Here is a 15,556-nt window from a genome sequence, read left to right as displayed (position 1 = left end):
AACTTCTAAATAAAACAAGATAAAAATAGTATAGTCCTCACTAGACCCAAATTTCAAAAATCCATGCCAGTGTTTGAATACCTCTGCCAAAGCTATGGATAATATAAAATTAACTCCCAATAAATCCATAACTGTAAATAAATAGTAATGTACCGATTTAAAACGCTATATGAATACAAATTCCTAAAATCATACTTTAAGAAAGTTTGAAGTATAGATTGGTTTAATCAACGATTTAAGTTTATGCATATTCTTTGATTTATGGACTTAGCTAATGATTATAAAATACCTTATAAAGGTCCTTATCGTTCTTCTGTTACACTGATACTTAAATGAATTTATAAATCTAGAATATGACTATATAGATATTATTAAAGAATGAAAACGTAGAGAGTGCATTTAAACTTGATAAGATGTACATATGATTATAAAGAGATAAAAAACATGCACAACCTAAAGAAAATGCAGCTAGTGCTGCTAATTCTATACCAGTACTTACAACTTTTGGCCAGTGTACTTTGCAATATTGGCTCATCTTGTAATCATTAAGGAGATCAAAAGTTAACATTGTGCAATAATCGTAGAATGGAATTTAAATTGAATGGAAATATGGATAATATTAGAGTTTAGTCTGTGTTAATAGGTAAACTAACTCTGTCATCATGCGAATTCCAGATATTGTATACCCAGCATATAAAATATATAATTGTGGGGAATTATTTACTTGATTCCTAGAGATTAACCGGTGTTTAATAGCTACCATCAGGATAACAAACAAATACATAAAAGATTCATAATATTAAAGCACTTAGTAAATACTGACCATTTTTTATTATTTATCAATTACTAAATAATAATAATTTATTATAAATAAAAAATGATTCACTAATTCCTGATGCTTACGATTTTATGAATTTTTGACAAATATTCGTGACCCTTAGTATATTTCATCAAAATTAGACATATACTTTATTGATAATAACATTGCATATAAAAATATACGGATTTCTTACTTTCAATAAAAATAAAATTACTTTATTGTATCTTTAAGCTCCAACTCTAATGCATATTAATTTTAAAACCTTTTCCTATTAAATAACTAATAATTTTATTATTACCCTACCAAGTTCTAAGAAATACAGTCTGCAACGCTATTTATGTAATTTTATCTAATATTTAAATTCCCCATCTCTCCTTTATAAGAAAATAATTTATTGTCCACTAAATTGTGCACTAGGAATTGATGCATATTTTTCAGGTTTAATAAGATTCATTTAAGTTAAGATCGAGTAATAAGTAGTCGAGTTTTAGTCATTTTTTATGAGAGTTGAGTGTTTCGAATATAATTTTAGATATAGAAGTAATGAATTAAGAATATGGACTAGCACACTTGTTTGTTGATTAATAATATAAGGATAAACATCATGTCTGAAAATGCGTTAAGATTAGTTGTAGTATGCGGTAGTATATTGAATCTACTTGTAAAGTGAAAATATCATGTTGGATGTTAAAAATCACTATTTAGTCTTATTTACAGACATAATCTTATCAGAACACTATTCTTCTTGTTATGATGAGTGACACTCTAGATCATCGTAACAAATCTACTCTGTCTAAGATATTGGGATAAATTTATCAGGGGTAACCGTAACCTACATTAATTGAAATGGTGGAGTGTTAAATAATTAAATACTACTATATAATTAAAATATAAAATAATATAAAATACTAATAATTAGTTTTTACTTTTTGTGGTTTATTCAGATGCTGTTAAAATATATAGTATTATAGTCCTTTTAAGTATTCGAATAACTGAGTAATACCTTCATAAATATGAAAAGAATTATGATGTCCATCTCATTATGATAATGTCTTTATAGTAACTTATAAAATCCTACACAAAATTATACAAAAAAGAATACTTCCTTCTTTAGTTACTTATTTACATTTACATATTTGATTTGTTAGTATAAATTTGATTATCAATTATAGAACTTATATATTTATTAATATTATTAACCTAATCTTGTAACTCAATTAAAAAACAGTAACCTACCCAAATATATCTAATTTGGTTAACAAATATATTTTTAAAATGCTAGCAGTTTTATCTAATCTGACATGTTTTAAGCAAACAGGTTAAGTAATTGGCTAATAGTAATAGGGAGTATTATACCTTATACTTAATCCTTTAGTTTTATCTCATCCACTTTGTATAGCATCATAGGGTGAATCTTCAGAGGCCATTATTCATTTTGAAACAAAGTCAGTCTCTTAAAGTTTTATATATAAAAATGAAGAAGAAACTATTATTAGCTTTGATCTTTCATCTGATAGGGCAACTTTTAATTCAATTTTTGATACTTCTGTAATTTCGTATGAAGTTAAACTCTCAGGGTCTCTTATAGTTACAGGACCAATTTAATCTGTTAACTTAGTCAAACTTAATGTTTCTAATTGCTGGTCTGATCTATAAGTGGTTTACAGTCGTGTGAAAGGATAAGAATTTATTGAAATGAGTGGAACACCACTCTTATGTAAAATCGAAACACCCGTAGTAGTTTTTTAATATTAAGTTAATAATGATTGGAAAAGCTTAGATATTAAAGGATCTTCCGACGGAGCTGATTTTTATGATAGTACAAAATCTTATGATTATACTAAAATTTTATTTTATAAACAAGCTTTAGCAAGTATCTCAGATAATGATTAAAAGTAGATCCTCAATTAGTTTTTCAATCAATTTTAAATGAATCGATCATTATAGGTAAGATTTTAGTTTACAACTGCAGATTACTAAATAATAGCAAATATTGATCAATTATCAAGTAGTAACACCAAATGTATTTCAACTTTAAACCCATCTGGATTTTTAACAACACGATATCTTGACATGGGACTTGATAATAAAGATTTTATAACTAATTCTGACTGCTCTCCAGATGCAGTATACTTTTTGGCTTAATCATTTGCTAAAACAAATGTTGGAATAATATATGGAGGAAGTATTGCATATAAGTTACCAGCATTTTAGGCGCGTAGTGGTATTTAGTTTGATTTTGACAAGCCACTAATGTCATTCCACAAAGTCAAGGAGGCAGTTTTTGTACTATATTTGACAGCATATGATATTAATAATAATATATTGCTAGAAAGTAGCTTTGAAGGTCCTGTATTTGTTAGCTGTATAGATTATGTTGAAGTTACTATTAGCTAGAAAGAAGGAGGTTGTGCGGCAATTAATTACTATGATACTGAAAAATGTCTAAGCGGTGGTGTTTAACTATTTAATTTAACATTTACAGCTTAGTTAGACGGTTTTGAGTCTAGAACGACATATTTTGCTTATAGTCTAGAATTTACCCCAAGCACTAAAATTATTAAAAAGTGTAGTAATTAACTTACAACACGAATAATGGGTTAAAATTCAACTCTTCCACTTTCAAAGCGCTTTAGTAGATATTCCAAAATAGTCAGAGACGGGTAAGGTGTTTATATTGCATTATCGAACCCAACTGAATTTATTAACTGGTATATGTGCAATTTGGACATCAATTTCATGGTGTGGACCATTTTCTCGTCAGTTTGTATAGCGACTGTAATATTCATCCTTATTTTTGTCTATTTCTAAGTAAGACAACTGAACTGAAGCCTTTATATTTCTTAGTTTGCAGCCTAAATTAAACAAGTGATCAACTTTTCTCACGAAAACCAACTTAAAGCATCACTCCTCCTGACTCGCTTTAAGACCTTCCTCTCCAATTTTAACAATTTCTTCCTTTTCACATTCTTTTCCGATTCTTATCAACTCCTTCCAAGCTATTTCTGCTCTTGGCTTCTGGAATTAGCTGTCATACTCCTTGGCAATAACTCTCAAGCATTCGAAAGCAATATCATTAACTGGTACATATTTTTCTTCACCAAACCAGCTTGGAGCTTTGTTCTCAAATTCTTAAACTCCCTTTTAATTTTCAACAATTTTAATCCCTTTTTCGAACTCAAAACCTGAGTGAGTCACACCATCAAGAGCTTAGAATGCAGCCTCTAAAAGAGTTTCTCCAGTCAATTTGTTTTGTTTAATGACATCATAGCTGTCCTAGCTTACTAAATATCTGGGCATCTTAGGGAAATATGATGACAACTATAAATAGATATCAACAGCTTCATCGAACTATTAAGCAGCAACTAAAGACTTGAATAAATTTCTGGTTCCACGAATTAAATTGGATTCACCAGCATCTAAGGATGCATTTTTGGCACGTTAGAAACGAGAAATTGATTAGTCCAGTTTATTTTAGTCGAAATACATACACCCTGCCATAGTTTCGACATCAGATAAAATTTTGGCCTTTTCTTTAAGAAGGGCATCATCGTTAAATTGAACAGTGAGATTCTATAATTAAACGTCTAGTTTTCCGATTGTTTCTTCAGCAGATGAGTAATTTTTGTCTTAAATATAAAGTTAAGCCTCCTGTAAATTTTAAATAATCAAGCTGAAATCAACAACACGTGTAGTTTTAATATTGGAGTTAGATAACTTGTTTGGTGGTGATTTGAGTCTTTGGGCAGAATTTTTCTTGCTAGCGTTATTACCCTAACTTCTCCAAAATTCACTTCTCTTATCAATGAAGTCGATACCCTCTTTCAAAATATCGGGGACCTATTAGCATCTTTTCAATTTATCATCACATGCTAATTCCATTAAGAATTCTTTATCCTTATCAAGACCTTTCTTATAACCTTTTTTCTTGGGTTATTCAGCATCATCCTGCTTAGTCATCGAAGTAGAAGAAAATCCAGCATTCATAGCAGTGATATTTTTCTCTAAATAAGCAGTAGCTGGTGTGGCAGTATTCGTGACGCTCACATCACCCAAAATAGCGCCTATTTTTTCTGGTTCGCCAGTAATAGGATTAGGCAAAACGCCTTAAGTCTGAGCATTGTGTCTAATACAGGCCTCGCATAAGCAGGTACACATTTGACCTTTTTCACACGTCTGATAAAGGTCAGTACAGCGCTCACAATTACACCATTAACACCCGCAAAGGCATCTATGGGCATCCTGAGGAGCAAAATTTTCAGGCCAGTTATCGTTAGCCAAATTTTCGGCTACCTAACGTGTTGTAATATTAGTCTTTCCAACAAATTGAATAAGCTACTCGTCGCCTACGCACGCATCCAGAGCTCTCAGAATAGATTCTTCGGCCTTCTGAACACCAAGCCTGAAATCCTGAATGTCGGGTCTGCGGCGATAGGCTCTATAGTAGAATACAAGCGCCTGTTCGAACTGACCTGCTGAGTAGAAGGCTTCTCCCTTTTGGTAGAAGCCTCTGTAGAACGAATTATCTGACGAAATTGCTGTGCTGGCATCTTAGATTGCCAAATCTGACAAACCAAGCTGCACATAGCACCTAGAACGCTGAAGCAAAACTTCACGATCAGGCTAGATATCGATTGCCTCGGTATACGCGTTGACTGCTTTTTGATATAATTAGTTACGGAAACATGTATCACCTTCAGCGATAAGAATGTGGAACTTTCCATTGGATTCCGCCATTATAATATGGAAGGAAAAATAGTAATGTTATAAATATATAATAATTAATAAATATAATATTTCAGAAATCAGTGTCTGGGAGTGTTTCAGATAGTAAAGAGTTACGTAGTTTGCTGACATAGCTTCCAGTGCTGGGGCGCAAGAATGAGCTCTGTTATTTTATTTTCTGTGGAGTGAAGAGTCGCTGCTTCGGCAGAGAGAATAAGTTATGTAACTGATCATCTAGGATACTTTACATTGTAATAAAACCAATCTTTGTTCGCTTCCCTAGCAGATTTTGCTATTACCTGAAATTGCTTCTCGCGAACATTTTTGGAAAATTAAAATTAATACTGTAATATAATAAAGTAGTTGCTAACACAAATAAAAGGAATAATATTTTCAAATTATAGATTAATTAATATTTCGTAATATAATTTTATAGTAAAGTTTAAAATACATATTAGTAATCTAAAGAAATATATATAGAAAACATTAAATATCGAAAAAGTATTATAGTTTTCATCCATAAGTTCATAATATTCACCGAATAAGATTAAAAATTGATCTAATAATAATTTATAAAATTAAAATTATAGAAATGGAAAATGAAAATACGCACTAAAAATGGTCATTATCTACGGACATTCTACCAACTGCTATAATTAGGACGAATTTATCTTTTAACTTAGCTCTAAGATCTACAAGAAAAATCAACTCGTTAAACATTTTGTTATAAAATATTTTAATGTAATCTTGGCAATTTTGTTGGTAATTTGATATTAAAATCTTCGTCTACTTATTATATTTAGATTGCTTGGTTGATATTGTAACAGGATGTTTATGTTTAAATGCAGCTAGTATCTTACATGAAAATAACGGACTATTATGATTTATTACTATTCAAAACAGTTGTTTAGGTAGATTATTAAAACCTGGGTCTATTATTTAATTTTTGCACAGCATAAAGCACTTATTTCGCTTATAGGATTTAGTTCAGCAAGTCATCTCGATGTTTCATTTTTATAAATATTTATAGTATCATAATATAAACTAGAAGTATACTGTAAAATTATTTAAAGCCTTTCTATAATATAAACTAAAGATATGTTCTTCCTTCAAAATGAAATCTAAAAAGTTTCCCATAGAGATGCAAGAAGTAATTTCATTAGGGTTTGAACAGAGATGTTTAGAATCTCTAGTTGATGAAATAACCTTCAATATATTATTTTTATAGACACAAAACAATTAAATTCTCACTCTATAGTAACAGCTAGAAGAACATGAAATATATATGAAATCGTTAAGAAAAACATTTCTACGATTATGCCAACTTCTTTCACTCAAGAATCTTAAAAGCCTTAACCTCAGCAATTGATGGACAGCTGGCAGAAGCACCTTTTCTTTATACAGACATAGAAGCAGCATCACACGCGAATTTAGTAGCCTCTGATATATTGGCGCCAGTATACACAGCACAGAATGCACCAATCCAGCAGTCTCCAGCACCTGTTGTATCAACTGGAGTAACTTTTTATGCTGGGACAGTAGAAATATTACCATTCTCACATACAGCACATCCATGTTCGCCGAGGGTAACTAAAACAGTAGAAACACCTAATTTTTAGAAATCTACTGAGTTAGTTTTGAGCTATTCAACAGTAAAGCTTGGGATAAAGCCTTACAGTTCAGTCTCATTAGGAACTAAAATATCAATTAAAGGTCCTAAATCTTCATATATATAGTCCTTTCTGTAAGGAGCTGGGTTAAGAAGAATTTTTGAATTTTTGAATTCGGCCTTAATATATTTCATGATGGCCTTGATATTCTCATAAGGCAATTCGCATTAGAAAACAAATAATTATGTATCAGTACAGTCAGAGTGTAAGTATGCCTTGATATTATCGATAGTTAAGTCCTTTACAGCACCTTCTTCTATACAAATCATATTCTGGCCAGCACCTGATACAAAAATACCAGCACATCCAGTAGGCTTATCCGAAATATTGAAGTGAGTCTTAACACCTCTTTTATTATATTCAGCTCTGATTTCATCACCATATCCATCATTACCAACGGAGGAGATAAACTAAACATTAGCACCAAGCTTAGCAGCACAGAGAGCTTGGTTAGAACCTTTGCCGCCATGACCAGTAGCAAAATTGGAATGCACAGTCTAACCTGGATTGGGGAATTCAGGGGTATAAAATACCAAATCACGGAAATATGAACCAATTACAGTCACTTTCATTTTGGGAAGTGGTAACAAATCTGATTAAGTAGATTAAAATAATTACATGTTTATAAATAGTTATGTTAAATAACAATCACAAATTAAAAACTTATGCTATTGCTATTTTATTTAGGATTATTATCAAATTGCAAATATTAAATTTATTTGCCTTTAAATATTATAAATTTTTATAATAGATATAAATTCAATTTTTCACTTTAAAAATGCAGTTTTCGATTTATACTAAGAAATTTATATCAGATTTAGCTGAAATTGCAGTTCTTACTTAAGAATTTCCATAATATGGATATCTTATTGATGAAATTATGTAAATTTAAGGTCAGTTATAATAAAATGAGCTTTCCCTTTAAGCTGGGAATAAACCAATTTTATTGCATAAGACTGATTTCAATTTAGTTGAGCCTACAATGTTAGTTGATGGAAATCCATTCCTAACTGGAGGAAATCTATAAATACATGATCCATTAGATGATATTTCTGATGATATATGATAAATATTTTTTGCCTCATTGGATAACTTTTTAAAGTGTTAAATTAATAGATACATAAGATAAGTATATATTTTATCTGAAGCCGTGAATTAGTTTATAAATTACTATTGTTATTAAATTTTCTACAGATTTACTCTATATTGATAAATTATAAAGAAAAGATAAATTTAGCAAATTATAAATTTACTAATATAATCAAAATATACTATATTTATCAATATATATAATATTTACAAATGATAAAATAAATTAAATTAAAAATTCAGATAAAACAAAATTTACTCTATAGTTATATAATGCTGATTTATTTAAAATAATTAATATTTATTTTAATAATAAAATTAAGACTATCCATAAGTAATTAGGTTGAAAATTATATAATTAATACTGTTCGGTAATTATGATGGCATAATTTTGTACTATTAAATTTTATAGAATCATAAGTAGGACATATTTATTTTTGTATAATTATTTGTTTCAATGCAATGAGCTTCTACAAAATGTTTATTACAAGCTATTTTGTGTAATCATAATAACCATCACGCATTGAATCTATCAAAAGGTATCAAATATAAAACAATATCATTATTAAGGTTTAAATACTAGTAATTTATTTTTAATTCATCTTTTTAACAGAATCATGACTTATAAATTTTATATCACTCTGGGTTTTAGCTCAAAAAGAAATATGTAGACAGCGCCATTTTTCGCTTATTTGTATTATTATCTTTTTAAACTAATGAATTAAGAGGAATCTAGTTCATAATTTGCATCGCTTAGAATGCACCATGTATGAGAACCTTATATTTTTACCAATCTGGTTACCTTTCAACAATTGCCTATCTCATACCAAAGGCGTGAAAATAGGCAATATTTAATTGAGCTTCTACAAACTTTTAAGCTACATCATCGAAATGAACTTAATCATCACTTCTACAGTCAATGTAGATATATTATTACATTTTTTACATAACATCCTAAGCATTTTAACTGCCAAATTTCTAAAGAGCAAATGTAGAAAGAATATTATATGTCTCCTTAATATGAAGATTACTAACATTAAGTGGTTAAGGTTCGTCCTTTATTAAGAACGAGTATAATCTGCCCCAGTCTTCTGCGTTTTATTTTTGACAAGATGATAAAAAGAACAAAAAACTATCCATATCCGATGATTCAGCTAATTATTGCTATGCTCCACACTCATTTACGATATCAGTAACAAATTCTCGTACTTCGTCATTATTCTCCATGAAAAATGAGAGTTTCGTATTGGTAACGAACCTAATAGCAGATTTAGGCATTTCAATTGGCTAAGGAGTTTAGCCATGATTAATATTAGCAATTTTTTTAGCCGGTTTTGTTATTTGTTACTACTGCTATTATTGTTACTATGGCGGTTACTGCTATGCTGATAAAACTTTACTAAATGCTGTTTTAGGAGGGATTTTCATGGTTGGTGAAACTTATGACATAACTGGTGTTTTAGGTAGCATGTTCTTAGGTGGTGGAGGGAGAGCTATTTATGGAATTGCAACTTGTGGTATACTTCCTTGTGGAATTTTTATATTAAAACTACTAGCATTAGATGCAGGTGTACTGAAATTAGAAGGCAACGTCTATGGTGGAACTAAAAACTAAATATCAGCCACACCTAGAATTTATGGAATAATTGACTATGGGGGAACTAATGTTACCGCCTTATCATTCAAATACTTTTATAATGGATCACATGTTAAAATTCTTTCGCACCTTAGTGCATGAGCTATACGCTCAACTCGCCTAGTAAGCAGCTCCTTGCTTATGGAATTCTTAGTAAACAGTTCTTCAACATTGATTTTACGAAGCTATTAAATAGAGTGTAGCAATTAATTTTTATTTGGCTACGTGAGTCTTTAGTTTTATTTCAAATAGTAGAAAAGATTTTAATAATCCATCATAAAAGAAGCATTTCCAGTTGAATCGATTTAAGATCTTGTATTTATAAAAATCTTATAGAGTTCGTTATCGTTAAGCGAGAATGACTCTTCGTCTACAAAAAAGCCCTAGCGTAAAAATTCGACGTGCTTAGATTTCTACCTGGTATCTTTTCCGACTATCGACTGCATCATAGCTTCAGTATAACCCATATCGGTAATTATATGCATTAAAATAAAATCGTGTAATCTGCTCCACATACTCTGAATCTATAAGAAAATGGAATCAATTAACCTAATATCGTTTTGACTAATCTTTTTGGCTTCTAAAAGTTCTAAAAGTAGCTATTTATTGTCCCCAAAAAGCTGCAAAAACAATAACTTGAACTGCAAAGTGATCTCCCACGCCTTCTTCACTAAACTTTGATCAAAGTCATTAATAGCGAACATTTCAAGCTTGAAATGCCTTAAAGTGTTGTAAATCGGGTCTTTTCCTGGCAAAAACTAATTAAATTTCAAGTCAACCGTCCAAAGCACCTAATTAAAGTTGTCTATTTCAGCTGCTACCGCACCTATCCAGTCAATCATGCGAGACTCCATTTCACTTAAATCCTATTTATAATTCGCAGAATAAACATTTCTAATATCGCAACATAGTGATTTTTATACTATTGAAGATATAAACTCTCTTTCCTTTTCAGACATTTCATTTTATTTGAATTTCTGCAGGCGGTGGAGCCACTGTAGAAAGTCAAATTATTGAAGTTTTATATGCAGAAATCGCATATGTTCAAGCCTGTAAATCGACTACTGAACTTATTCTAAATTTGCGCTTACGCCAGCTACTTTATAAGGAAATTCCATCTCTTTTGCTGCACAAATCGTCAGCAGCCTGACTAGATTTGTAAGGATTGTGCTGACTTTCTACGGGTCATCTTTTTAAATAAACCTATAAAACGTCTCTAAGGGAGTTGAACCCGTACCAATACCGATTTTAACCAAAAACATCATCTAGCGATCACGGTACTCCTTGTCGTATTTCTCGCAAATTTAAAAACATTCGTTATAAGCTATTTGGGCCTATTCTTAGTCCATATTGTAAATTACATCAGCATATTTTGCAAAACGCAATTTACTGCTTTCCTGAGGTTTTGCGTCGAAATCATGGAGTTCAGTTCCGAAAACTGGGTCCTCACTGAATGCTATGACGTTTCCGCGGTTCAAATCGCATTCGGCCTGTAATGTACGCTTCAGAAGCCATTAGGTCAGCAATAAGTACTTCTCCTGATCATAAAACTTGAGCGGCAACTGGGGCTTTAGCGAAACAGTTTCAAGCCGATTTTTGGCCTCATCGTTGAAAACTGTGCAAAATTTGTGCACATTTGAGAATTTCTGAACGTTTTGAAGCTAGAAATCGTTTGTTAGAATCTAGATAAGAACATCAAAATCTGGGTCGGAATTCGGATTTTTGTTATCGACGTCCGTGACTATCAGACCAAGCTGTTACGATAATGCATCTTTAGAAGCTAAAACACGAATATTTGGCACATACAGTAAATTTTAACGGTAGTAGTAAGACCGGCACGAGTAATGAGCGATTATTCTGTGAATATGCTAAATCGGAGCGCGTTTCTGTGCCTATTAAAGCGAATTGTCAAAAAATTGTCCTGTATTAAGTGCCTACGCTGGTTAAATCTACTGCATGATCTTGACTTAGTGAGCCTATTCTGTCTTAATCTAAGGAATTTGAGGGAATTGAGGCTGAATTGCGATTGACGGAATAGGAATTTGAAGCGGAATCGGCAAAGTGTTAAATTGCGGGATTTTGATCTGCGCCGCCGGAGGTGTAATTTACGGAATTTGCTGATGCAGCTGCTGCGTGATCTGTACCTGCTAAATCGCTGATTGCTACTTCTAAGAGTGCGAGATTTTTGGTGTGTGTTGCTGTGATTTAGCTGGTGAAATTATCGTATTTTAAACGAACTTCCTCTCAATTTTCGAGGAATTTTGTGGAATTGGATCGAAAATTGGAACTAATCTGTCTATTGGCTGCAAACCATTATTGAGGCAGAATACGCTTGGCGAAAACCCTGGAGAGAGCGCTTGGGTCAGTTGTTAGAAATCTCGAGTTTTGGTAGATGAAGCAATTACATTGTTTAGATGATCAGAATTTATGTGGTAAATAAAATGATGTATTGAAATTTGGTAGAAATAGTATCTGATAAAAGCGGAGATTTACCCTGGTGAAAATTTGCAGTTCATAACACGTTTTTGTGAAATTTTTAGGTTCACCAAGAAATTTGTCTTTTTGCGTTTTGTAGTTAGAAAGTTCACTAAAACATTGTCGTGAAGCATTGTATTAGTATTGAAGGTTGAAAAATTAATTAGGTTATTGCTTGGTTCAAAATTATAATGTGCTTGTCTAAAATAAAATTGTAGTAGATTTTCGTAAAACTTTTCCATAGATTCTACAGAGCTTAATTATTCATATGAACTAATTTTATGCTATTATATATATGATGCTGTGAATTTTGCAATTTCTGATTATGAGTTTTCCAATATAATAAGCAACTGATTGACTAAATTACCTTAGAAATAAGTTTATTTACTTATTAATTGATCAATATTATCGCTATATGGGCATAATACAAGTGGTATAGCATGTTCAACTATGATACTTAATGGCAACTACACTAGTTGCTAAATAAGATTTTATGAAAATACAGCATCATTTTAAATAAGAAAATCTGCTATCAATACATCTACTGCAATTTACATAGACTATCTTTTATCTTGTATTTGAGCACAAGTCCCAGGAAGCACACCTGGCCTATTAGAATCAATAAGTGAGATAAATGCTTAAAATAATTATCTTTACGTTTCTTAATCATGACCTTTCAATAAATTAGATACCTTCTCAAGTGTAGCATCATCAAATTCTATTTTTTTACCTTTTACTATTAATTAATTTTATAACATTGTTCCATCATGACCTACAAAGTTAACATTTTTTATCACCAAAAAATCTGCGTTTGATTAAATTGTATCAGTTTTATTAAAATAATTACTTAAATTCCATTAGTTTTTTCCTTATGGAAAATTGATTTCTTCACAAATTTAATCCATATGCACATCACAAACATCGCAATTTCTTCCATAAAATATTGCTTTTTCAGAACAATTAGAACATAATGTAACTTATTTATCATTATAATTGTTTCTTGTAAATTTATTTAAAATTTGATAATTGTCTGATGTAGGAGCTATTGGAGGAATAATAAAATAATTTTTGGATGATTTAACTCGTTTTTATTCTTAAACATATGTTTCAGAAGGTTTAAAATTTCTGCTAATTTACAAGAAGTTTTATAATAACTTATTTGGTGGAACTGTACCTTATATAGAAAATAACTTATTATACTATTCAAATATGATTTCAGGCGTGGTAAGTTATTCTTTGACAGTATTATGTATATCATCCATAGTATATAGTAGGTTGCTTTACACATCAATATTTAAAAACTCATTTTAACAAATATCAATATTATAACTCTCAGTGTCTTATATAATTTTATTTAGCATGGAAGCTCCTAGATTTTTATTAATGTTAAGCAATTAACCCCAACTTGCTTATAATATAACTTCATTTTAAGCATAAAAATTAATAATTAATTTTGTTATTTTATCATTTTCTATATCATTTTCCATAGGCTAAATTCCATCTAATGATGTCCAATCAAAACCATTACTTCTCATATCACCATTATATCCATTTAGTTTAATTATTTATATAGCGCTATCAAATGTTTATATTTTATTGGCGTCATAGACCTATTTTAAAGATGAATATTCTTTCATAATTATATGTGGAAAATATAATTTGTATCGTAGATAATTGGACTCTACTGTATTATCTGCATAAATTTATATAAACTTTGGACTATAAACATCATTAATTGCATATAATTAACTAATTAATAAAAACGTATCCCTTGTAGATACGAATGGGGATATAACAAACTATGGTAAAAATTACTTGTTGACTCTCTAATTTGATAATGAGTAAGCTAATAATTATGTTTCTGATAATAAAATAACTGACTTGGGTATACTAATATTGATATTTTCAAAGGTAAAATTCAACTAAATTTAAGGAATATTTTTTGTGAGAAAATTTTTAATAGCTTGATACGTTATATCTGGTACTACAAATAATATATTAGTTATTTAAAATTTAAAAAACGAATTAAGAATTTACTTTATTAAATATGATCGGCCAGAAAGTTCTGTTTCCGACTATAGCCAGAGCAATTTTAAAATATTCGCTACTATATGAGCTGAAATAGTAAGATATTGCTAGCTGTTAAGTTAAGCACTTAAGTATCTTTGAACTAATGGATCATTATCTAAAAAGGCTTTGATTCGCGCTCTTTCATTTAATTATATCTTATATTTAAAAGCTAATGAATTTTCATAACTAGTTGACTATTTATTAATCATCTTTGGGATCAAATTAGTAAGAGACTATTAACCATTAATAATGCCTATTTCTAAATTTCTAAATTCTGCAAGAGCTGTTCTAGATTTACCTATAAGAAACTCAACATTTTCGTTGTTAAAATTGGTTGAGCTCAGGCAGAGCACCTTAACCTAGCACGCGGTCTGGACTGGTTTTTTGGTGATAACCACGTCAACGGCGTCCGGAATGTCTGGTGCACCGTAGAAAGTGACCTGGTAGCCGTCGGCAAAAACCTACGAAGATGCTATGCCGTATTTGAGGAGGAACTCTGCATTCTTGTAGTAGTTTACGCCGTGGATGCCCACTTTGCCCTTGAAGCCGTACAGGATTGCGAGCGCTGCGATGGCCGTTGGCTCGGTGAACTACGTCCAGGTTGTGTTGAACTACCGCATAAGGACCATCTTGGCACACGCCTCGGCCGCTGACTTTGGGGAGTCCGGTACCGCTTCAGAGATGACCTGGCGCGGTCGCAGCTCGAAGTCGGCGTCCAGAGCCGCATAGCAGTCACCGGACCAGAACCTAAAGTGCCCGACCCGCTGGCCGCCACGCTGGAGGACCGAAACTGGCTGGCCGTCGAACTTCGTCTTCTGGGCGCCCAGAAACTGCGCCAGGAGCGAGGGGAACAGGGCCTGGAGCTGGCCCGCGGGGACCCAGCAGGGCCAGCAGGGCGAGTCGGCGAAGACCAGGAACTCGTGCTGCGGCTGGAACCTCTGCTGCAACACGGTGGGGAGTACGCTGGGGAGCAGCGAGCACTGGGGATATGGAGAGTCCATTCGTGAAGCGGAGTGGAGGGGGTCCGCACATCAGGATATAATAGGGGGCCTGGCGCGGCAGATGGCTCGC

General features: G+C 31.8%; 10 protein-coding genes across 10 annotated transcripts; 3 read left to right on the top strand and 7 right to left on the bottom strand. All coding sequences in view use genetic code 6, as the record gives it.

The window, feature by feature from the left end:
• Positions 1–37: 37 nt before the first annotated feature.
• SS50377_27031 (Transmembrane domain-containing protein) lies at positions 38–826 on the bottom strand (the record flags this gene model as incomplete). Its single annotated transcript, XM_067910830.1, has 1 exon — positions 38–826. One exon carries the CDS (start codon positions 824–826, stop codon positions 38–40), a length of 789 nt encoding a protein of 262 aa, XP_067761517.1.
• Positions 827–950: 124 nt separating this feature from the next.
• SS50377_27030 (uncharacterized protein) lies at positions 951–1,499 on the bottom strand (the record flags this gene model as incomplete). The annotated part of the gene is made up of 1 exon (XM_067910829.1): positions 951–1,499. The coding sequence occupies one exon, from the start codon at positions 1,497–1,499 to the stop codon at positions 951–953; it is 549 nt and encodes a 182-aa protein (XP_067761516.1).
• Positions 1,500–1,514: 15 nt separating this feature from the next.
• Positions 1,515–1,658, bottom strand: SS50377_27029 (uncharacterized protein; the record flags this gene model as incomplete). The annotated part of the gene is made up of 1 exon (XM_067910828.1): positions 1,515–1,658. The coding sequence occupies one exon, from the start codon at positions 1,656–1,658 to the stop codon at positions 1,515–1,517; it is 144 nt and encodes a 47-aa protein (XP_067761515.1).
• Positions 1,659–2,095: 437 nt separating this feature from the next.
• Positions 2,096–3,649, top strand: SS50377_27028 (uncharacterized protein; the record flags this gene model as incomplete). The annotated part of the gene is made up of 1 exon (XM_067910827.1): positions 2,096–3,649. The coding sequence occupies one exon, from the start codon at positions 2,096–2,098 to the stop codon at positions 3,647–3,649; it is 1,554 nt and encodes a 517-aa protein (XP_067761514.1).
• A 75-nt stretch (positions 3,650–3,724) lies between these two features.
• On the bottom strand, positions 3,725–5,557 carry SS50377_27027 (putative Dynein binding protein; the record flags this gene model as incomplete). The annotated part of the gene is made up of 1 exon (XM_067910826.1): positions 3,725–5,557. One exon carries the CDS (start codon positions 5,555–5,557, stop codon positions 3,725–3,727), a length of 1,833 nt encoding a protein of 610 aa, XP_067761513.1.
• Positions 5,558–5,618: 61 nt separating this feature from the next.
• On the bottom strand, positions 5,619–5,867 carry SS50377_27026 (uncharacterized protein; the record flags this gene model as incomplete). Its single annotated transcript, XM_067910825.1, has 1 exon — positions 5,619–5,867. The coding sequence occupies one exon, from the start codon at positions 5,865–5,867 to the stop codon at positions 5,619–5,621; it is 249 nt and encodes an 82-aa protein (XP_067761512.1).
• A 277-nt stretch (positions 5,868–6,144) lies between these two features.
• Positions 6,145–6,663, top strand: SS50377_27025 (uncharacterized protein; the record flags this gene model as incomplete). Its single annotated transcript, XM_067910824.1, has 1 exon — positions 6,145–6,663. One exon carries the CDS (start codon positions 6,145–6,147, stop codon positions 6,661–6,663), a length of 519 nt encoding a protein of 172 aa, XP_067761511.1.
• Positions 6,664–6,875: 212 nt separating this feature from the next.
• On the bottom strand, positions 6,876–7,787 carry SS50377_27024 (Ribokinase; the record flags this gene model as incomplete). Its single annotated transcript, XM_067910823.1, has 1 exon — positions 6,876–7,787. The coding sequence occupies one exon, from the start codon at positions 7,785–7,787 to the stop codon at positions 6,876–6,878; it is 912 nt and encodes a 303-aa protein (XP_067761510.1).
• Positions 7,788–7,993: 206 nt separating this feature from the next.
• SS50377_27023 (uncharacterized protein) lies at positions 7,994–8,281 on the top strand (the record flags this gene model as incomplete). Its single annotated transcript, XM_067910822.1, has 1 exon — positions 7,994–8,281. One exon carries the CDS (start codon positions 7,994–7,996, stop codon positions 8,279–8,281), a length of 288 nt encoding a protein of 95 aa, XP_067761509.1.
• Positions 8,282–8,940: 659 nt separating this feature from the next.
• SS50377_27022 (uncharacterized protein) lies at positions 8,941–15,486 on the bottom strand (the record flags this gene model as incomplete). Its single annotated transcript, XM_067910821.1, has 1 exon — positions 8,941–15,486. The coding sequence occupies one exon, from the start codon at positions 15,484–15,486 to the stop codon at positions 8,941–8,943; it is 6,546 nt and encodes a 2,181-aa protein (XP_067761508.1).
• Between the last annotated feature and the right edge of the window lie 70 nt (positions 15,487–15,556).

Source organism: Spironucleus salmonicida, chromosome 7 (assembly GCF_000497125.1).
Source record: "Spironucleus salmonicida strain ATCC 50377 chromosome 7, whole genome shotgun sequence".
Lineage (NCBI taxonomy): Eukaryota > Fornicata > Diplomonadida > Hexamitidae > Spironucleus > Spironucleus salmonicida.
This window is presented reverse-complemented; position numbering and strand designations above follow the sequence as displayed.